Here is a 23,720-nt window from a genome sequence, read left to right as displayed (position 1 = left end):
CAGTATTCCAAGTATCTAAAATTTAGGCAAAATTGATATCCAAGTAACATTCTTCCAGAAAAATATTACTTCCAAAAGCATGGAAGTTAATTCAGATTTTTTTAAATAAAAAAAGCATACCAACCTTATTCATCTTCATACAGGTACCAAAATCTGCTAGTTTTAAATGACCAGATTTATCTAGCAGCATATTATCAGGCTTTACATCTCTGAAAAGAAAGCAAATCAATCTAGGTTTTATATATTTTTTAAAAACCCACCTATGCTACATAAACGTCTTGCCACATAAGATGGTTAACAACCAACAGCTAGCAAACTTAGAACCAACCTTTGGCCATTATCCTCTTCCTTGAGCAAATTCCTCCTCTAACTGTGATTTAAACACACAAACAAATGAAACTGCTTTACACAACTGTGAGTGGCTCTCCTGGGTCTCAGAGGTCTTTCCAATCACCAGCTGCCTGACCCCTTTAAAAGTCCACTGGCAGCATAATTTGCCATGAGCATATCACCATTAAAAATGAGACAGAGGACAGAAATTTTCTTTAGGAAGAGGCTAAGCTTCCAGTGCCACCGTAGTATTTCTTAAACTTGACTTTCGTTCAATGTGAAGCTGCCTCTGTATCTCTTAACACAAAATACATTGCAAAACTACACGTTTTAATTTCCCCACTACTCTCTCTCTCTCTTTCTCTTTCTCTCTCTCTCCCTCTCCCTCCCTCTTCTCTCTCTCTCAGCATATGGTAGAGCAGGGGTCAGCAACGTGCGGCCCATGGGCCAGATGCGGCCCACGAAGACCATTTTACCGGCCCACAAACCGCCCCTGAACCGAGCCACCTGCTCGGCAAGTCCCCCGCATGCTGCGCTAAACCAGTGTAGCTTGGTGCAGGGACTCACCGAGCGGCACCAGAAATTGTGTCTGTGCATGTCCAGACGCCAAAAATCGGTTCTTGTACAGGTACGATTTTCAGCATCTGGGCATGTGCAGAAGCAATTTCTGGCAATTTCCGGTGTCATGCTGCGCCAGTCTGGCCCACAGACAATCTCCGTGGGAGTGATCCAGCCCATGGCCGGTAAACCTTGCCAACCCCTGTGGTAGAGCCTCACCTTACCTTATTGGCAACATAATCAGAAGTGGCAACATAATCAGAAGTCTATTTGTGTAACCCAAATCCAAGATCCATTGGGGGGGGGGAGTGAGTTTGGATTTTGCAGAATTTGGAATTTCTCATCTATACTAGCATAAATCTCTCCCTCCCTGGTTTCCACCACAAACTTCTGCAGCCAACCAGCAAAAGACAAACAAAGGAAAAAGCTTCTCCCTGTCCAATCTTTCCTGCTTCTTGATTTGTTCAATTGATTTGTTCAATCCTTGCCTCCTTTCCTCTTTCCATCCATGGTTTCTGCCCAAAATGGCTGCCACTGACAAGCCCAAACATGTAAGAAAGTGGGCAAATTCTGGCTATTTAGAATAAATGTTCAAAAAATATTTTAAACATGCAACTGATTATACTGTAATGCACTCCATATAGAATACTGAAGGTATTCAGATATTAATAAAAATAGCATATGCACCTGTGAATAAAGCCCATTGAGTGAATTGCATCTAATGCAAGAACAACTTCTGCAGTATAAAATCTTGCCCATTTCTCAGGAACATCATAGTTGCTCATTAAATTCACTAGGTCCCCACCAGGCATGTATTCCATCACCATGTAAAGGTAGCGGTCATCTTGGAATGCATAAAATAACTGTAAAAGGAAATAAAACTAAGATTACTGTGTGTTGCGTTCATCATTATTGCCTTCCTCTCAATTAGATTTGTTAACATTTAAAGTATTAGCAATTCATTGCTGTTCAATATGTGTATCAACCAAAAGGAAGAACCAGTTTACCATCTAAATACAATGCCTTATTTATCTGAAAATACACTTGCAGCAAGCTGCAATTAAACCAGGAAGGACTTACTTATCCATAGTTTCCTTGTTTCATCTGAACAAGGAAACAATGGTTACCAGCCTGAGAACAAACAGGACAGCATATTACTGTATATTCCTGTGTATAAGACTACTTTTTAACCCAGGAAAATCTTCTCAAAAGATGGGGGGGGGTCGCCTTATACGCCGGGTCGTATTTCTTATACGCCCAGTCGTCTTATATGCCGGATTCTGCCCAAGATATTTAAAAATTATTCACTCGGGTTTTCTATTTTTAGTAATCATCACATTTATATGCACTGCACAACTTGGAACAGCAAATGCAAACATACTTAAACTTGCTAAAATCTGTAAATTAGCACTTTTACTGAAAAATGAACTTTTCCTTACTCAGCAAAACTAATGGTATAAACACATCAAAAAATAGTCAATATACCTGCACAACCCAAGGGCTATTCGCAAATGCCATGATATCTCTTTCTTCCCAAAAGAATGCAGAATCTGATCTTTTTATCATTTCAAACTTGCTCAAAAGCTTCATGGCATAAACCTTCCGTGATGACTTGTGTCTTACCTTTAAAAACAAATTTTAAGATGAAGAAAATGTTACCATAAATTAAAATTTAAGGCAAAGCTTAGTCTACATGAATATGCTACACATGCCTTTCATCAATCAATATGCAATACCCAAGTATTGCATGGCAGGTCCTTCTGCATTTCACATAAAGACAGACAGCACCCCTGATCTTCTCAAGCTCTCCAGAGCATAGTCAACGCATTTGTAAACCTGAAAAACCTTAGCACTGTGACCCTGGAAAAAGCAGCAAGGTCATGGCATGGCTTGGCATATCTATGGGAAATGTTGAATGATTTTATGACTGAAAGGTACTGTAATGTGCTTGGTCTGGTGTACCTGGTTGAAGACACACAGTAGATATCACTAACCCAGCACTAGCAGGCACCATGGCACCCACAAAAGCCTGTGGTTAATAGGTGTCTTTAAAATCAGGGCCATTTTTTACTGTTTTGGTCCTGCTATGCTTGTTCATCAAAAGAGCTTTGTGATTGCTTACAAGTAACTTTAAAAAAAAACATGAAGTGTCATGGGATCAAATGGAAAATCACCACAAATATACGGTGCACATGTAAGCATTGTTTTTTCATTACAATTGCAGCTGCCTCTTTTATAAATGCTAGCCTTATTCATACACAAAACGTAAACCTACCAACTGAACTTCCCCAAATGCACCTCTGCCAATCACTTTCACCACTTCATAATCTTCAGCTTTCATACGCAGATCTCTGATTTTGTTTATTGTGTCTTTATCTGTGATGAAAATATAAATTAAAAAAACTACACCATGAGACATAAGCACACATGCAATCTTAAAAATATAAGAAAAATGTACTGGGTAAACATCTCATTCTATTCATATTTCATTTGCTGGTAATTTCTTGCAACATCTGTTGCCTGTTAAATACACAAATTGTTTAAAGACAAGAGTTTGCTTTTTTTAAAGCTCTTTTTTTCTTTACTGCAAATATCTCCTTTCGAAGTTACTTTCATTCCTATGGCAACATATAAATACCAAATGCACAATAAAACAACTCACTGTAGGAACAGGTCAGGAGAGAAGTTCAATTTTAATTTATGAAATATATGAAACAAGTAATTAGACTAGTAATTAGACTAGACAAATCTGCATTCATCAAATAGCATAACAGCTATTTAGGTTACAAACTAGATACTAAAATAAGATTCCAGTTTTTGGCCTTTTTTATGTTAAAAAACAAATTTACCATGAAAATAAAAGCAGGAATTCTGCATTTTTAAAAATCATCATCCAATAAACTGCATTAATTTAAATTCCCAGTGGTCAAATAGTCTAACTCCAAATTTGGTAACATTCTATTTTAATCTACATGGGTCAACACTGGCATGAGATTATATAAAAAGTATTTCAGTTCTGTGGTTGCAGAACACAGCAACTGAAACAGACTTTTCTAATGAAAGGTTCAAAGGAACAATATTTACATCCTAGAATACTGACAAATTACAATCCTTATTAAGATATACATATAGAGTGTGCCTCCCCAAGCCACAGATAAACTATTGTAAATTTTCAGTGCTGGGAAGGCAAAAGGGTTGTAGATCAGTGGCAGAGCACCTGCTTTGCATGGAAAAATTTCCAGGTACAATCACAAGCATGTACAGGTGGGGCTCAGAATGTACCTCGTCTGAAACACTGGAGAGCTGCTGCCTAAATGGACCAATGGTCCAACACAGTATAAGGCAACTTCCTACATTCCAAAGGAATGAACTTACCAAGTAGGAAACCTCTGATTTCACGCTATTCAAACACATAAGGTAACACTTGGACAACTTAATGCACCAAAAACATCATCTTTAAACATCCATTAAATTGATACTATACTATACTATACTATACTATACTATACTATACTATACTATACTATACTATCATTCTCCCATTGCAGTTAGGACATTTAAATTGAAATAAAATAGTGGCTTGCCCACAAAATGATAAATATTTTGGCATATATGAAGAGGAAATCCAAAATTATAATGTTTTAAAAGTTAAGCAATTAGACTACCAAGTTGTATAATGTAAGATTACCAGGACAGTAAGCAAATGTGAAAATATGAAAGAGTCCTCTGGTTTACTGCCATAACAAGTCATCATTGTATGTATGTTTGATTATGATGTGCTTTGATTTTGATTTGATGTATGATTTTGATTTGAACATGTTTTGATTGGTTTGATTTGTAAGTTTTAATTTATAATTTCAATAAAGCAATTTAATTTTTTTAAAGGGGAAAAAGAAAAACAGGAATAAAAATAACAACTTTTTTAAAGTTTGTTTGTTTAAAATCATTTTATATTTTTATAGAAATAGGCAACATAGAAGAAGCCAGGTGGATTTCCACAGAGAGGGCCTTCCAAAGCCTTGGAACTGCCACAGATAAGCCACCACCCTCCACACAGCCACGGGCCACGGCTCACCCTGAAACCACAGCTACTGGGAGCCACCCTCTGGAGTGCTACGTGAGTCACAGGAGGTGCCTCCATTCTGCTCAGTGATCAGCGCAAGGAGGAAGGAGGGAGGAGACAGCCTGCCGGCACTCACACAACCAGAGAAACAAATTAAGGCGCAGACTGGCAAGCCACACTCTTGTCTTGGGCTCCAGGGGCTGGCAGCTGGGCTGCGGAGGAAGGGAGGGAGTGGGTGACCATCAGGTGGCCTGGCTGGGCTCTCTGGATTGAAGAGCACGATGCTGGCTGCAGCTGGGGCTGAGTGGGGATTCACAATACATTGTCTCTTCCAAAATTCTGAAACTAGTCTTGCAATTTTAACTTTAAACCATTTTCAGGCAATGAATTGATACAAACATTGCCCAGGCCTACTCATTACATGCACAGCATGAATTGCCACATCTGCCTCTCTTTTCCCAGCTTTGCTTTAATTTTAAGCCCATGCTTCCTCCAACAAGTTCATGGCAGTAACAACTCTGTGATAATACATATGTAGGTGAGAAAAAGATATTTCCATGCATACTGCTAACCACATAAAATTCCTTTTCTTTTTATAAAAAAGCTGTATATTGGAACATTATCAACACCAGAAATCCTGTAAACATATATACAAAGACATATACTTACATTTGTTTAAAAAGGTGTCTATGTTTTTATTTTTTCTTAAGGCAGGAAAGTCCAAATCGTACACCAATGCATCTAATCCATCCTGAAGAACAAAAGTGATGTTTTCTTTAGAACACAATTTGTATGCATTAGCTATATACAACTTCTCAGGCTTTAAAATGTTTAAAGAATACAAGAAGTTTAAATAATTCATCACACTACCGTCTACAAAATGAGATATATAAAGAAGTAAAAAGTTGGTCACAGGTGGGGCAGAGGAGCTTGACTCTGAATGCAGGAGAGAAAAAGCACTTATAGGGCAAGAGCTAAAGTTTGAGGGAGCACAAGTATACTGAACTGTGTCAAATGGACCTACTTGGTGCCCCATCAAAATAATGTCTAGTTTAAGTTTCATATTTAATAAACAACGTGTGTAGAAGGGACCCCAAATACAAACTCTCTTCTTAGCATTCTACTTAGTAAAGTTCAAAGGGCATATAGGGCTTGAATCCAGTGAAGATTCCATCACCACCCCGTCAACCTATGCCTACCTCAAAGGTTCAAGAAGAGGATTCTCATTTACCTACATTACTTTTATCCCCAAACACATATAATCCAAATAATATTGGAAGAACATTTAGTAAAAACTATTTTGATCTGAGACTAGGTCCCCGTGTGAGATTTAGGTGAAGGAAGGTCAGAGATGTGCTATTATTTCTCTTCCAATGCCAGGGCTGGATAATTACCCCATTTCCTAGACTCTCACATGCAGCATGTCTTACTCCTATTAGTAAGGGATTATGACAAACTGCTTTGATTGAGCAGTCATAAGAACATAAGAGTCCTGCTGGACCAACCAAATGCCCATGGGAAGCCTGCAAGCAGAAACTGAGCACAGAAGTACTCTTCTCACTTGCGATTCCTAGCAACTTGAATTCAGAGGCATACTTTGAACAGTGGAAGCAAAACAGAGCCATCATGGCCAGTAGAAGTTGAAAGTCGTATCCTCCATGAATCTTTCTAATCGTCTGAATCTGTCTTTTAAATTGGTGGTTCACAGTTAGATAATAATAAATACTGTAATAATAATAATATTTATTATTTATATCCCGCCCATCTGGCTGGGTTTGCCCAGCCACTCTGGGCGGCTTCCAACAGAATATTAAAATACAATAATCTATTAAACATTAAATGTAAAGCTAAAGGGACCCCTGACCATTAGGTCCAGTCGTGACAGACTCTGGGGTTGCGGCGCTCATCTCGCGTTATTGGCCAAGGAAACCGGCGTACAGCTTCCAGGTCATATGGCCAGCATGACAAAGCCACTTCTGGTGAACCAGAGCAGCACACGGAAACGCTGTTTACCTTCCTGCTGTAGCGGTACCTTTTTATCTACTTGCACTCTGACGTGCTTTCGAACTGCTAGGATGGCAGGAGCTGTGACCGAGCAAGGGGAGCTCACCCCGTCGCGGGGATTCGAACCGCCGACCTTTTGATCGACAAGCCCTAGGCTCTGTGGTTTAACCCACAGCGCCACCCGCGTCCCTCAGGGTCGCCTTCAGATGTCTTCCAAAAGTCTGGTAGTTCTTTTTCTATTAGACATCTGGTGGGAATTATAATAATAATATTTATATTTATATGCCGCCTATCTAACTGGGTTGCCCCAGCAATTAGGAGACACTGTTTGAAAGGCTTTCAGACTGGTAGCTGTCACTACCTCTTGTAAGAACAAATTGTTTTGTAAGACGTACTTTCTTTTATCTGCCCTTAATCTTCGAACATTCAGCTTCATTGGATTCAGTGAGTTGTAGTGTTATGAGAGGGGAAGAAAGACTTTTCCCTATTCAATTTCTCAGCACCATGCATAATTTCACAAACCTTTATAATGTGCCCTCTTACTTGCCTTTTCTTTAAAACATGGCAGTAAATATTGGCCCCTCAGTGGGTCCTATTTGGCTGACAGAGCCATTTCCCCAAAACTGAACATCTCTGTCAACCAACTGATGTCACTCTCTGGCAGAGAGTTGGGATTCAATCCTGCAGGGAACTGGAACACTCAATAATATAGCAGGATTTAACCCCCATTCATCAACTGATGAGCAACAGTTGAATCCTACCAGCTGGGCAGGGCTAAATGTAAATGGAGGAAAACACCTTTGTTTTAGCAGCGCTTTACTACCTGCAATGCACTATGAGACTTCAAAGTGCCAAATCACTCACCATCACTGTGACATCAAGCAACTGACCATAGCTGCCAAGTTATCCCTTTTTTTCAGGGATTTTCCATTATGCTGAATAGGCTTCCTCGCGAGAAAAGGGAAAACTTGGCAGCTATGCAACTGACAGATGGGTGACACCATCCGTAAGTCTGATCCTGATAAAGAATCTGGCCCAAGAAGCAAAAAAACTTCCCACCCCTGCTTTAAACTAAGGCCCAAAATGTTTCCTTTCCTCACAGAGGAGTTGCTCCAGTTCCTTGATAATTTTGATTGCCCAGAAGCCTTATTATCATTAATTATTTTATTTCTCAGCTTGTGAAATTTGGTTATAAAAGTCTAATTGTTTTAGTGTCCTTTGTCCCAGATATTTTGTCTATTAAATCAAGGTATGACTAAACTATGAAAATATACAGCTCAGATATTGGAAGGCGCCTGATATCTGAGAACAAATGGGAATGTGATAATAGCACAAGGAAAGCCCTGCTGGATCAATCCAAAAGTTAATCAAGTACACCATTTTGTTTTCAGTAGTGGAAAACTAAATGCCTCCAAAAAGCTTACACAACAGACAAGAAAGGCAAAGCAACAGCCTTTTTTAATATAGTATTCTTAATATAGACATCTGGTCGGCAACTAGGAGAACAGGATGCTGGGTTCTGTTCTGCCTTTGTTCTGCTCTTGTTCTTAAATGCATGGCCTTCTCCTGTTTTGGTATGCAGAAACATACTGCCTCTTAATGTAAGGTTACCAGATATTTTCAATGAATCCGGGGACACTTTAATTAATGAATTAATTAATTAGTTGCTACACGTTCAGGACCTTGAAGCTGCAGCAATGGTGGTGGCAGAGAGGCGGCCGCCGCCTTGACCTCAACCGCCACAATTCCCCTTCCTCCGAGGCTTCTATCTCCTTTCTCCATGAGCCTGAGCAGCCCCTGAGTTGTTGGTTCTTCAGTGGTGGTGGTGGGGAAGCGGTGTGCAGTGGATCAGGCATGGAAAGTGGAGAAGGCAGCAAGGCTCGGGCAGCGCAATGTCTCCCTTCCCAATGGAGCAGCCCCAATCCCATTCTGACTTGCATGCAAGCAGGAGGGGGCAGGGATCCCTCAGCTGGGAAGGGAGGCTTCACATTGCCTTTTGGAGTAGCCCCATCCAAATTCCTACTTATGCCTATCAGAGCTTGCGTGCAAGTAGGAGGGGATGGGATCCCTCAACTGGCAAGGGAGGCTTCTTGTTGCCTAACTGAGAGATCCCTGCCCCCTCCTGCTTGCACGCAAGCTCTGATAGGCAGCGTGAAGCCTCCCTTCCCAGCTGAGAGATCCCTGCCCCGCTCCTGCTTGCACGCAAGTAGGAGTTGGGAGGATTCTCCAATTGGCAGCATGAAGCCTCCCTTCACAGTTTAGTTGCTGGGGTCAGGGAAGGTGGAGGCAGCCCGGAAACTGCATCTTAGAGCCCCTGCACCACCATCATATGGGGACTTCTGAGCAGCTCCTGAAGCCAGCCAGAGCCAACTGCTCTGGGCTGCTGAGACTGCCACTGTTGTGTTTCCCGGGGACATTAGATGAAATCTGGGGACATTCCGGGAATGAAATTTGTCCAGGGACTTATTTGCGAATCTGGGGGCTGTCCCCGGGAAACGGGGATGTCTGGTAACCCTGTTAATGTGAATGGTCCTTTTAGCTAATAAGCTAAAGATCTGGAAACAGCAGTGGGCAGGAGGGGAGAGAACAGCAGGTAAATTCTCCCCATAGTTTATAAGACTGCTGAAGCTCAGTGGAGTAATTTCCCCATCACCTAATCCCCCTCACCTAATCCTGAACCTCAGGAGTCTAGCACTACTATCAAGTCCTGAACCTGTGATGAAGAGGAAAGCAAGAAGATTTATTTACTTCTCCCTCTCCCACAATGTATGGAACTGCTTGGGTGGGTAATTTGTACCACAAAACATGCATTCCTAAATACACTTACTAGGGAGCAAGCTCTAAGGAACACAATGGGGTTCTTTTGAGTAAAAATGCATAGCTGGCTCTTCCCCAGATATACACATGCACATGCATATCATGAGGCCCACAGAGAGGGTGGTCAAACAAGGAGGAGTGGGAGGACATCAGGGAGTTAAGAAGTCAGATCCAAAGAAGGTCCTAGTGGGCTCGTGGGGGGGGGGTTAATTAGCAGTAAAATAAATAATACTGACAATCGGCTACATGCAGGGTGAATATCCATCTTTTAAAGCTTTGGATTTTTTAACATTTAAATTGGATTTTTAAAACTAAGTATTTTCTCTTGGGTTAATAATAATTCAGATATAAACTTGCTACTAATTGATCTCTAAACTCAATCAATGCCTTTACCAGATACAATGAGATAAATGTGGTATTTCTATGTACGTGAAGAAACAAGTTGATCATTTCTCAAATATGACAATTTATACTCTTTAAATGACTCTGCTGAGTAACTAAAAGATCTTGTTTGCTATCATCCATAAGCATTTTGTTTTTGTTCCCTATCTTTTTTATGAGGATGGAACAGAACGAAGCAGAAGATTGCAACATTAGAAAGAAGACAAGAAAAAAATGTCTAATGTGTGGGTTCCTATATTCCCATATTTATGATGTAGTTGCAATGCTATGCCAACTTATCTGGGAGAAAGCCCCACTGAGTCAATGAGTCATATTTCTCGGGATAAAACTATAGCACAAATGGACAATCTGCAGCTTGGGAACCAAAGCCTCACTTTATGCATTCCTAGATACTTCCTGAAACTGTCCCACTTCTCTAACCCATCATAATTCCTTAACTGTTGTTTGTTATGACACTACATAGAAGGAAAGCAAACTTCAAAAAGCTAAGAAAAATACAGGGTCTTAAACAACAGAAGGGCAATATTTTGTTTCAAAAATTGACATGATTTAACTTTTTCTACAGTTGTACACCACCAGTTGTACGGCTGTCCAGCAACAAATTGGTAGTTTCTGCCACATGTCTTTTGAGTGTACAGAGAGCATTAATCAGAAAAAAATTGTTTTCAATTTCTTTCAAGAACAGTGGCTGCGTTGGTCTGATGTAACAACAAAAACAAAATCCTTCGTATACATATTTGAGCACTATTTTTTAGTAAACCTGCAAAGAATTGGGAATCTGAGGTAGCTATGATGAAATCTGAAACAAGGTGGTGTTAATTAGTTAATCTAGAACGCTCTCATTCTCCCAATTCTTCTCTGCTTCTCCAACATTAGCTCTGGGTCCACCCACTGCTGGCATTCTGCCCCTGGAAGAGATTACTCCCCAAGAAAATGCAGTCCTGAAAAGAAAAAGGAAAGTTGCCCACCTTGTTTTATAGGGTTGCACTGGTGACTTTATAAACTGTCAGATGCTGGTAGTAAGGCAGACCCTATATGGAAATACTTTAAAGACAAAGTGCAACAAGAAATGCAAAACCTGATTGGTAGAATGAAATTTCAAGTAATACTCCATCTAGTTGTAACGCACAGTTACAAGTAATACCCCATCTAGTTGCACGCACAGGAGTGCCTGGCGTGCGCTGGTCCATGGGGGGTCACAAAGAGACGGACACGACTAAACGACTAAACTACAACAACAAATTGTAAATTAACATGGTTTAAAAGTTATGTTAGGAAGCAAATGAACAATTTTCATTAGAAAACTTCATTTAAATTGCCCTTTTCTTCTAAATCAATTCACTGTGTTGACATACCATTTTCTTCCCTCACTATCATGGGGTGTAAAGAGATAGTGTTCCTCTCCCTTTCTGAAGCCTGCCAAGAAGTAAACCAAACACACATCAGCTGTCTCTAAAGTGTACACTCAAGATCACTTAACAAAGATTATTTTTTCCCTAAACACACTTTAACTATAAACTTTTGTGGACACAATTAGACTGGAGTGGAAGAATATTTTCCCCCAGGCTTTAAATACATGATCAGACACACTTTTAAATGGGATTACCGGTAAGTGATTTTACATTATAGAAAAAATAGTAATTTTATTCTGATGGTCTATAAAAGCAATGTCTGATGTCTCCATATTTTATCTAACTGTAACATTTACAAGGGAGATAAAATTAAAAATGACATTCATGTTAATAGGTTTCTTACTCTCTTTGAGGTATTACCGGTTGGGAGCACTCTTTCCTTAATTACACTGTTTGCAAGAATATATATCCACACAAATAAGTTTGCTTAAAATTAACAGTATTTATTTTTAATAAAAGATTAAATGTAAGACCAAAATTGATATTAGAGACTGGGAACTCTTTCACCTGAACGTTTTTTAAGATCAAGTATGGTAAATCATTGCAGCTATCTTTTGAAAAACATATGTTGAAAGAAATGTCAGCCCACATTAAGAATGATCCATAAATCCTAGTTTAAACACATATAAAATCATAATAATAAAATTGTAGAGTTGGAAGGGACTGTGAGGGTCATCTAGTCCAACCCCCTGCAGTGCATGAACAGAATACTTCTAAAGCAAAAAGGGGAAGAGACTGTCCTAGATGGACCCTTGATCTCTGAACCAGCAGGGGGGAAAGTCCATATGTCCAAAAAGATATCCAAACAACTGATGATTATAAGATATGCATTCAAATGTAGAAAATGATGTAAGATTTTCAACCCATTGAGCAATGGATGGTAGGTGTTCATCCTTTTATGTCTGTTTGAAACTAATGACTTGCAGGGTCCATTGACTGTCCACATGTGGACAAGGCAAGTCCTTATAGTTCAACCCCACAACACAACATCATTTGCAAATATCAAGGATTTTTACCAAAACAAAATACTACAATTTATGATGAAAAATATACCTCCACAGGACATACCCACATCATATGCCTCAAAAGGAATTATCATCTTTACACTGAAAGCATCTGCCTGAACAGCCCAATTCCTTCCTATACCGGTAGCAGCCATAGCCTTTTCCTCTGTGAATTTGTCTAACCTCTTTTAAAGCTGTCCCAAGTTAGTGGCTGTAACTGTATCTTATGGTAATGAAATCCAGTTTTGTTTTGAGGTGAGTGATCAGAACTGTACAAAATATTCCAAATGTGGGCATACTGCATTTGTTTTTTAAAAAGTCATCATGATATTGATAGTTTTATTATCAATCTCTTTATTAATTATTCCCAACATGGAATTCCCATTATTCACAGTTGCAGCACACTGATTCAACATTTTCTCTGAACTCATTTTCTCTGAACTATATCACAACCTCAAGATTTCTTTTCTGGTCAGTCACTGCCACTTCGGCCATGTGTAAGTGGTTAGGATTTGTTGTGCATCATGTTACATTTACTTACACTGTACCACATTTGCTTATATTTTGTCATTTGTTCCTATAGTTTAGAGATCCTCTTGGAGCTCCTTGCAAACTCTTATAGCCTTTACTAGCTTGAACAATTGGATGTCATCAGAAAACTTGGCAGTCTCACTGCTCACCTCTAACTCAAAGTCATTTACAAGAACAAGTTTTAAAACATGGGTTCCCTTGAAGGTGCCCATTTCTTACACCTCTTCATTGTGAGAACTGTCCACTTATTTCTATTCTTCACTTCCTGTTCTTTAAAAAATAACTGATACATAAGAGAACCTGTTCTCTTATCCCATGACTGCCATGTTTACTCAGGAGTCATTGGTAAGTGGTTTTATCTAAATATTTTTGGAAGTTTAAGTACACAGTGCTGAAATTAAATTCCACTATCACAAATGTGCAGTCTGTGTGACATAGCTGCCAAGTTTTCCCTTTTCTCGCGAGGAAGCCTATTCAGCATAAGGGAAAATCCCTTAAAATAAGGGATAACTTGGCAGCTATGCTGTGTGAGCATAGCAGCTTGCCAGACAAAATAATCCCCCTTCCCCCTGCATGGTGTTCTGGGAGGTTCTCTTGAGCCCCCAAATCAATCTCAGGGGTACATGTGGGGCAAAGAGGAAAGCCCCATTGCACAAGCAGGAGCCAGTGATAAAAACTGAGATAGCAATGCTAGGAGACATGTGGCTCCTGGGACCTAGGTTGTGGGCACCAAAACAAATTGTCTAGGCACCTTTTTTTTTTTTGCTGCCCCACTACCAGACCAGGCAGCACCACAGCATCAGCATCACTCTCTCTCTCACACACACACAAATCTATCTATCTATCTATCTATCTATCTATCTATCTATCTATCTATCTATCTATCTGAGAGAGAATGTTGCCCGGCAAATCAGGACCTTCTTGTTGCCATTTGCTTATTCCAATTTGACTGAGAGTGTAAGGATCTAGGCCCAATCAGCAGAGCACTGGGGATGAAAACTTATAATTAGGTACCCAAGATACAAGGTCAACTAATGTCAAGGTACACACAACTATTTTAGAGCCTTTTGATAGACACAGGTAGATGTTGCATACTGCCAAAGGACTGCAAATTTTGGTTGGGTTTCGCTGCACATGATAAGCTGTCATTATGGAAGTGAAGAGGTCTGCTTCTGCATCACTTCAAGCTTTGGACAAAGTCAGAAGCAAATTGTGGTTAGCATTAACCACAGAAGGAAACAAGTTATCTTTGTACCCATGGCATAAAGTTGGCATGTTTCTAACAAACCATAGCTAATGTTAACATTAACCAGTTTATAGGTTGGACAGCATGTCAAGGGAAGTGAACACTTCTGAATTCCTTGCATCTGGGATGTGGTGGGGGGAAGCAAGGCTGAGGTTCATTCTTGTCATGCTATGTTATGGTTTGCTGTGACAACCAAATCCGATGAATTAAAAAAACACCACAGTACAGAATAAAAAGTTCAACCAATAGTATTAAGGAGTAACTGAGCACCAAAGGTACTGCTACAACTTTATTACATTCTAGGGATATTTTATGAGCTTTTACAGAATTAAGTTTCTCCCATTTCTGATTGATAATTCTACATAAGAATTATCTACATATTTGCTCAGTTGGCATGTTAATAGTTTATCATGTATGCGTAGATGGCTTCTGCCTTGCTCCTCCCTGTGGGAACACTGAAACCACAAATCCCTGGCTTAATTATACCAAAATAAAAGATAGTGGCTTGTTTGGCTCCAAGCAAACCATGATTTGAAACAAAGATTTGTTCATGGCTTCCTGATGATGGCTTTTTTGTTCCTGGTTTGGATACAGTAATGCTAAGTCACTGGTGAGGATCAAGTGGAAATCTCGATATGTCCACAGTAAACCATTACCGGTAACTGTGTTTACAAGGGCAGGGAATATGTGGCCCACCAAATGTTATTAGATGCTAATTCCCAGCTGCCCCAGCAAATATGGCCAATGGTCAAGGGAAATGGAGTTGTATTCCAGCAACACCTAGAAAGCCTCATGTTCTCCACCCCTACTTCACTATAACATGAAATATGGACAATGCATATAATACAAATACTTAATCCTTAATTTTGTTTACTACACTGTTTATTTCCAAACACCCCCTTTATTTTCTCCAACTTGCAAAAATAATATACTTGGGTACCTAACAGTTCAGCAGCTTGCACATCCATCCCTAACACTGGATAAACTTATAAATATTTTAATAAAATTAAGGCATTTTTATTTAAAATTTTCATGAATTAGGTTTTTTTCATTATATTTTCTACAATTGTAAGTTACACAACATTTGATGATAAAAATAAATATAGGAATTCAAGATGACACCATTAACTTCACAAGGTAGCTGAGGGCTACATGAAGCCTACAGGTTTCTTCACTAATTATCTCAGACCTGTAGTAATGTACTAGATTATATAAATTCCTGGACAAACATATCTGCATTCCTGAACAGATGCAAATGAACAAGTCTATAACACATTTTTTGTTCTGCAAAATTCTTTCAGACCTCATCTTAAAGGGAAGCTGTCAAAGAGAATGGTATCCAAAGGTAGATGCTGAAGATTTCCTACTGGACTAATGTTAAATCCAGCTCTGTCCACAGAAGCATTACATACTTGCTGAGAAATAAATGTAGATGCTTCCCTAACCAGGCTTAGATACAAAAAATGGGTGAGATCACTATCCTTACCACCTCACATCTGGCATTTGGCTAAGTAGGAAATCAGCATCACAGTACACACACTCACACACACACCTAGAGAAACATCAATTATTTTCTGTAAACTAAAGATATGCTGCAGAGCAGAAGCTTAATTAAAACATTTCTGAAAAATATAAAACTACCTACCATATGTATATTAGACTAATACACTGGGGTTTCCTACAGGAAAGGGAAGATGATGCAGGAGTCAAAAAGGGAGGGAAAGGCAAACAAGGGAACAAAAGATGGCACGAATAAGAAAGAGAGTAGAGAGTCTATCATTTGTTCACCCACGCAGGACTGTAATGGAGGAGTAGAACACATGTTTTGCATATAGAAGTTCCTAGATTCAATCCCTTGTTATCTCTCAAAACAGCTGAAGAAGGCTGCTGTGTGAAACCCTAGAGAATGGCTGTCAAATCAGTGTAGTAGACAATACTAAATAAAAAAATTCCTTCAGTAGCACCTTAAAGACCAACTAAGTTTATATTTTGGTCTTTAAGGTGCTACTGAAGGAATTTTTTTATTTTGCTTCGACTCAGACCAACACGGCTACCTACTTGTAACTAATACTAAATAAGATGGACTAATAGTTTGACTCAACTTCCTATATTCAGTATGTCCCATACACATTTCCTGCCATTGCCCAAAAATTAAATACTGAGGCCTAGTTTACATATTACCAATCTGTGGTTACTGCTAGAAAATGTTTTTCCGTGAAGGCTATCTACTTGATTCAGAGTAATGTTTTAAATGTTTTTATCACAAACATGAAAACATTCATTGCCTTTATCCAGAAGCATGCAATAGGGGTATTTAGTTGCCATGTACTGCCACATGAATTGCCCATACAACACCCATGAACAAGGTATGTAAAAGTGCCCTGCCTTATAAGAAAAGAAATGAAGATATGTAGGACTGTTGCTTAGCAACAACAGTCAGCTGTGTAGCTGCTTCAAAGTTAACCAGAAACAGTATCACAGCAAAGGCCAATATTATGCGACAGATTCCAAATCTCTCCCACCCATTTACAAGCAGCCTCACCATGACTGGAGGTTAATCCACAGCTATCAGAGCCCTTATTTAAAAAGGAAGGAAGAGAGGGGCCACTGAAGGGAGGGACTCTACTTACTATTTGACCTACTATTTCTTACAGAATTCCCTTAATGTTTTTTCAAAGATTATGGATCCCACTTTGTCTATTATAATTAAATTTTAGGTCTATAATCACTACACAAATGTTATAAGATGACTACAAAATATAGATAAGGTTCAGTGTGAATTACACTGTTTCCATCAGTTCTAGCTTTATCTCAAACAAACATTGAAAATGCTCTACTACACCTTAAGATTTTCCTTGAGATTCCCATGCTTACATATTCTAGAACTATAACAGAAACTGTTCATACAACGTAAGTTGAAAAGCTGTAGTTATGATTAAGTACCCAAATATGATCTATCCAAAGTTTAATACATCACACTATGGTCATGTCTGCATGGGTTTTTTTTTCCTTTTGGCAAAAGCAGGAAGAGTGAAGCTGGCACAATTTGCTTATGCATGGTAAACCATGGTTTATGGCTTATAGAGATGTACAAACATAGCCAATGATGTTTATACTATTGGGCTCAGCTCATGTGCTAAGTATCAATCTGAACCAATACTGTACAAAAGTGCAGCTTCCATAGGCTGAAAGGATCATGTCAACAGGCCCTAACAGGAAGTTAACCACTGGATTCTAGAGTCTATATACAGAAATTACTTAGGCCAACATCAGTATGTGTTTAGTCCACATAGTTAACTTATACTTGGAGAACCATGTTTCAGTACCAGATGGCATACCTTCCGACCTCTGTTACAGTTTATTATAAATATTATATTATATACAGTACATTATAAAATGTATGTCATACATATAATGGACAAAAATAACTTCGATCTCTTAAATTTTTACATATTACAACCCTCTGATTGGCATGGGTTTGCAATTTTTTTTTATTTAAGAGAACTCGCTAGTGGAATCCTGTCTTCATTTAGGACCCAAGTCAGTTACAATATTGAAATCCCTGGAGTCCTTTATATTGCTATACAGTACACCCAAAACCCACTGCTGCACATATAAGCTTCCCACACTAGTTGGCTCTGGGAAGCTATGATAAAGTTGTATTCTACCTTAATGAAGCCCTTAAATGACACAAATGAAATACTGAGCAATTCTTAACAAAAAAAACACTAGAAAATTTATATGCACTAAGGAGAAGTCGAACTGCTGCTTCTTCGATAGAGTATTAAAAGGTTTTGTCAAAATGCTTTAAAAACAGTCTGCTTCAGAGAAGAATTTTTTACAAAGAGCTGCCTACTAAATCAAAGATACTCACTTGTTTCATCTTTCATTCAAAAGCAAAGCCTTTGTTTCATGGGAAGTAAGCTCTTCACTGGAGCTTACTTTTGAGTAGGCGTGCATAGAACCATGCTGAAAGACTCTTAAATGTACTCTGAACAAACCAAATAAAGATTGTGTGTACAAATCTGTGATTAGTTTTGATGCCACCACTCCTACCACTTTTCTACCATGTCTTGAATTAAGGCATTTGTTTACTTTCACATGTAAGAACGAAATAATATTTTGATTTACTTTCAGATTTAGAAACCCACAGTTTACCTGTGCACTATTCAGCAGAGGTAATACATTAGATGAGTGTTAAATTAGCCACATTTTCCAGAATATGGTGGGTGGGAACAAAAACAAGTCACTCTTAACATGTCCCTTAGAAGTACAAATATTCACACAGCAGGATTTCCTGGGTTACAGCTGCAGCATAAAAGCAAATCCACCTAACAACATTTTTATTGCAGCATATTAACTCTCAAATCTTTGAATACTACTGCAGCCTATCAAATAGTGAAAGCAAAGCAGCAGCTTAAAGAAAGACATAAGGAGATGAGAAGCAACCTCTTGGAAAAATAGATCTCACATAGCACACAGAATAAATTTATTCCTCTTCATCAGAAGGCAAACGTCAGTAGACTTTAAAAAAAAAAATCTCAAGGAGGAAGCTCTCTTCTCTAAGAAGGAGCCCGAGATAATGTTCGTTTATTTTATTTTATTTTTAAAAAGCAGTACATACAACTCACCAATAAGCAGTCCGAGTTCACTTCAGATTTGGGATCCTTTATCATCATTCCGATTTTCTCAAACCGAGAGTCAAAGCTTTCTCCCGTCGACATGGTGCTGAAGAGGTGATCGCTTTATTAATCCACAGAAAAAACGAAAAGAAAAAACGAAACAGGAGTGCTCCCTGAGCTGGCTCTCCTAGTCCTCCTTTCTCAAAGGAGGTCTGGGGATGCGCTGGGGTTGTCCCTCATGCTCTCCCTGCCACACATCCTCGCGCGAAAGAGAGCTAAAGCCGAAAACGGGAGCAAAGGCGCTACCCCCTCCCGTAGGGGGGGGGGTTGGGGATGCGGAGCAGTCCTTCCCCGCTGCCCCTTCTTCAGCGCCTAGGCTGCAGCCACAGCCCTGCCAGTCTCCTCTCGCCTCCAGCCTGGGCCCCCGTGCCTCTGCAGCCACATTTTCCCAGCCGCCCTGGCAGCCAGCGTAGCGGTTCCTCCTCCTCCTCCTCTCCGATGCCAGCTACCCAGCAGCAACTTCTTTGAAACAAGGGGAGGAAAGGGGAAAAAAGAGAGAGGAGAGGCCTAGCATGAAAACAGGAAACTTTCTCAGCAGAGCGTCACCGGCGGCGGCGGCGGGGGCCGGGCAGCTCCCTCCGTGGAGACGCGGGCCTGAGGGAGGAGGAGGGCACGGCTTCGCCGAGCTGCAGCAGCGGGGGGAGGCGGGAGGTTGCCAGCTGCAGAATAGGCCGCGACACGGGGGTGGGGAGAGAGAAAGAGAAGGGCGGCCGCCTCCGCCTTGCCCTCTGGACACGCGCGGCTCCAGCAACGGCCGCGTAACGGCTAAGGCATCTTCCCTTCCCGCGCCTCCTTTTTTCCCCTTTCCCCTCCTCAGGTCCTCCGCGGCCGCTCGTCGCCTCTATGCCGCTCTCTCTCCTCCTCCTCCCCGCTCTTTCTTTCCCGACAGCAGCCGCGCTCCCTCGCACTCCGCCGGGCTTCACGTCTCTCTTTCTCTCTCGGGGCGGGCGGTGGGGGTGGGGTGGGGGGGAGAGAAGCTGGTGCGGCCGCTGGACTCCCGACTCCGCTCGACCCTGCTGCTGCTGCCGCCCCTGTTCCGCAGCTGCGACTGGCGGAGGAGGAGGAGCCGCTGCTCCCAAATCGTGAGGGAAGCCGAACCGAAGGAGGCGAAGAGAAGAACGGCGAGGCCCCGGGGCGGCCGCCGCTGCCTCAGCAGCTAGTCAAGGAGGGCAGACTCACACAAATATGTCCGCCTTCCTGTTCAAACAGACTGAGGGGAACGAAGCGGGGAGCGCATGCGCCGGAGGACGGGGGCGGAAAGCAAGCGCGCGGCGACTTTACTTGGCATCTGAGCGCGTGCGCGCGCGCCTCCTTTTTTCTCTTCTCCCCCTCCCGCCCGCCCCGGGTTCTCCTGTCTAGATTCTTCTCTGCTTGTGCCGCCTTCTGTGAGCGCGAGCGTGGCGACCGGTCTGTGCTCGTGAAGTGCTGAGGTAACGCCAGGCAGCCGCGAGCTGCTTGCTTGCTCTTGCTGCTGCAGCGGTGGCAGCAGCTTTGAGTTGCGACCGCAGCCTTTGCTGTCGCAACAAGCCACAATCTCCTGAAGCCGGAGCGGCGTGTGCTGCCTGCAGACCGCACGAAAGGATGGGTGTGTAAGACATCCCAGCAGCAAGTCCGTTCCGGTTCTAGGTTGCACCAGGCAGAGGTGGTTTGCGGACTGGGGGATTATAAACTGAGGTTGCTCTTTTCGGTGCCTTGCGGGGGACCCGTGCCGACGTCAAGTAACCAAGGACTCCCTGGCTTAAGTTCGTTGATTGCATCGCGTTGTCATATTTCATGCTGTTTCTAGGAGTTAAATGCGGAAGCTCAGTACATCCTGCGGGTGGTTCTGTCTCCCATCACTCCCTGAATAGTTTTCGCGCAGTTACCTGGGAGTAAACCCCATTTACTTCCATGGGACTTCTGAGTAGACATGCTTCGCATTGCAGCCTTACTGCCAACTGCTGCTACTGCTATACAGTTCAGGGGAGACTCTTTTCAGAGGGCATAGAAGTACTTGGATGGACAAGACCAGAATTGTCAAATAAATGTTTGGAACAATCGAGTAAGGGGATGTAAACTATTATCTACTCACTGGGCAGGCCAATAGCTGTAGATACTCTATTTAGTTAACACATATTACAGCTATAGCTCTTTTCTAATGTGTTTGTAGCCTTATTTCAGTCTGAGTTCCCCAGTTTCTCATCACCTCTCCCCTGCTAGAAAAATACTACTTTATTAAAGTTTTTTGTGGAGCCACTGACTACTAAGATTTGAATCAGAATTTTTTATAAAAGCATCCCTCACATAGGCTTTCATGACTTTCCTCCACCATCACCCTGAACAATTATTATTATTATTATTATTGATTTATTTATAGCCCACCTTTTTCCAGGCAGCCAGGTTTGGGACAGAATTTGGTAATTTAATACCAGTACATAAAGAGCTTCAGTGACTTCCAGTTTCTTTCTAGGCACAATTAGGAGTCCTGACATGTTTCCCTCCCAGTATTGCAGGCATGTCCAAAGTCCGTTTTGGGGGCCTACCAGTAATCTGGCCTGCCGGTCACCGGTTGGTTGAATCCAGCCCCTGTGGCAGTTTTTTTCCTGGGATAAAATCCTGGGATAAAAACCTCAACAACTTCAATCGTAAAAAAAAAGTTAACAACTTTGGTTGGCCATTTGGTCGGCCCTCATGGCCCTTCACTTCATCAAATCTGGCCTTCTTTGAAAAAAGTTTGGACACCACTGCAGTATTGGATGATCCCTACTCCCATTAGCACCTGCCCAGCATGGTCAATGGTCACAGATAATGGAAGCTGCCTGAAAACATCTGGAGGGCACAGCTTAAGTATCCATGTCCTAAATAATTTGGCCCCTGTAGCTTTAGTTACAGGTAGGTAGTTGTGTTGGTCTGACATAGTCGAAACAAAATTAAAAAAATCCTTCCAGTAGCACCTTAGAGGCCAACTAAGTTTGTCATTGGTATGAGCTTTCATGTGCATGCACACTTCTTCAGAAACCAGTATCTGAAGAAGTGTGCATGCACACGAAAGCTCATACCAATGACAAACTTAGTTGGTCTCTAAGGTGCTACTGGAAGGAATCCCAAGTAGCCTGGGTGACCAGTGCCCCCACCTGTGGAAGGTAGGCAGGTGTCGAACAAGGGGGGCCTTTTCTGTGGCTGCACCCCATTTATGAAAATCTGGCCTAAGCAATCTGCCCTGCACCTTCACTCTTATTTTTTAAGCAACGAGCAAAGTCTGTCTTCTCTTGGGCTTGTAAAAGATAGCTACATTTGATTTGCTGTGCATTGGTGTTTTTAATTACGCCGCTTTGCTGTCTTTTTAAAATATAACACCTGTTTTGTGATTTTTAATTACTGTTATTGTTATGTTTCATTAATATTTCATTCATCATCATGGATGCCAAAATGAGAGAAAGGTGATACATCAGTTTTATAAATAAGTAAATAAAGTTCTGTGTCTCAGCACCCTGCATGTTTATTCCTCACAGAAATTGCTGATGCCACAAGGGAAAGTGGTGCTGGTGTTTTTGAGTATGCACTTTCATACTGTCTCTTTAGCTCATTATAGACTGTTAAATTCTTAAGAAACAAAGCAGTCAGTGTGTCACTGTCAATAGGTTCAAGATTACAACCCATAGCTCCTGTTCTCTCTCTCTCTCTCTCTCTCTCTGTGTGTATGTGTGTGTGAGAGAGAGAGAGAGAGAGAGGAGTGGAGTGGGGTTTGCCGATAGGTATTTGCGTCTGGAGTCCAGAGGCAGCATATCTGTCTGCAAGGAATAGAAGTTCTACCAATATGCTCAACTCCTGATCTGTGCCCTAAGACCGGGCTGGTTTTTTTTGTTTGTTTGTTTTGCAAAGTACCATTGTAGTTTCTCATCTCCAGAGTGTTCCTCCTAGGAGTGTGTGACCTGTTGCATCTCTGCCACCTTATTTGGGGTTGCCCTGTGTGGGGTTTCTATGCTGATGGTGGTGTGCTCTGATTGTGTATTGATTACACCACATCTTATGCTCTGTCTTGGTGAGATGGGCAGTGTACTCATTTTCGCAGAGGCACATTTAAAATATATTCTCCCTTCCCCCTGAAGCCAATGAGAGAGAAATTCTTCTCGGACTGATGTTAAGTTGGAGTGTATACAGGGATACAACCAGTGCTTTTTTCCTGGGGGTGCTCAAGGGTACACAGTATTGGCAACTTAACCCCCCCCCCCCATGTTAAAAGTGTGACACTTACTGTAACAGCTTCATGGTGAGTACCGGCACTTTTTTTCTTTTCTAAAGCACTGCACATGGCCACAATACAGCTTAGGATATAGCTTAAGTGTGCTCCTTCCTTGTGCTGCCTATACCACCCATAACTGTTTTAGCCATTCTGCTGCCCTATCTCCAGCTGTAGTACAGCTCTGTCTACAGAGTGTTCTACCAGCATATATTAGGTGTATGTGTTGCGAAGGTAGATCTTCTGTTCCACCACCATAGCAGAGTTTCCATGAGACCCTATAACTCCTCAGTAAACAGATCTCCAGTCTGTGGACAAATGTTGCCATGCGGTTTTGAATGGCTCTCTGGACAGACTGCACATAATTTTTGTGATGCTGCACAAAAAACTGAAAACTACTCCATTGTAGATGTTCATATAAAGAAGTATATCCATAACAATAAAATGATGTT

General features: G+C 41.2%; 2 protein-coding genes across 3 annotated transcripts in view; one reads left to right on the top strand and one right to left on the bottom strand.

Annotated features, from left to right (window-relative positions):
• Window positions 1-20,273, bottom strand: part of ROCK1 (Rho associated coiled-coil containing protein kinase 1) — a 60,312-nt gene extending 40,039 nt beyond the window's left edge. Inside the window, exons 1-6 of one of the 2 annotated variants that reach the window (XM_035124717.2) lie at window positions 18,999-20,273; window positions 5,621-5,702; window positions 3,164-3,264; window positions 2,374-2,511; window positions 1,576-1,751; window positions 125-209 (exon numbers count right to left, since the gene is read on the bottom strand). In XM_035124717.2, coding sequence (XP_034980608.1) covers window positions 125-209; window positions 1,576-1,751; window positions 2,374-2,511; window positions 3,164-3,264; window positions 5,621-5,702; window positions 18,999-19,091 — 675 coding nt within the window. In that variant the 5' untranslated portion in view covers window positions 19,092-20,273. The remainder of the gene's footprint in view (window positions 1-124; window positions 210-1,575; window positions 1,752-2,373; window positions 2,512-3,163; window positions 3,265-5,620; window positions 5,703-18,998) is intronic. The other variant, XM_035124718.2, reaches the window with a different exon arrangement.
• The window catches only part of LOC132592550 (uncharacterized), a 254,823-nt gene that overhangs the window by 161,545 nt on the left and 69,558 nt on the right, over window positions 1-23,720 (top strand). The gene's annotated exons all lie outside the window — the stretch shown is intronic.

The sequence above is a fragment of the Zootoca vivipara genome, chromosome 8 (genome assembly GCF_963506605.1).
Source record: "Zootoca vivipara chromosome 8, rZooViv1.1, whole genome shotgun sequence".
Taxonomy (NCBI): Eukaryota; Metazoa; Chordata; class Lepidosauria; order Squamata; family Lacertidae; genus Zootoca; species Zootoca vivipara.
Note: the sequence above shows the minus strand (reverse complement) of the source record. Positions and strands in the feature narration are given on the sequence as shown.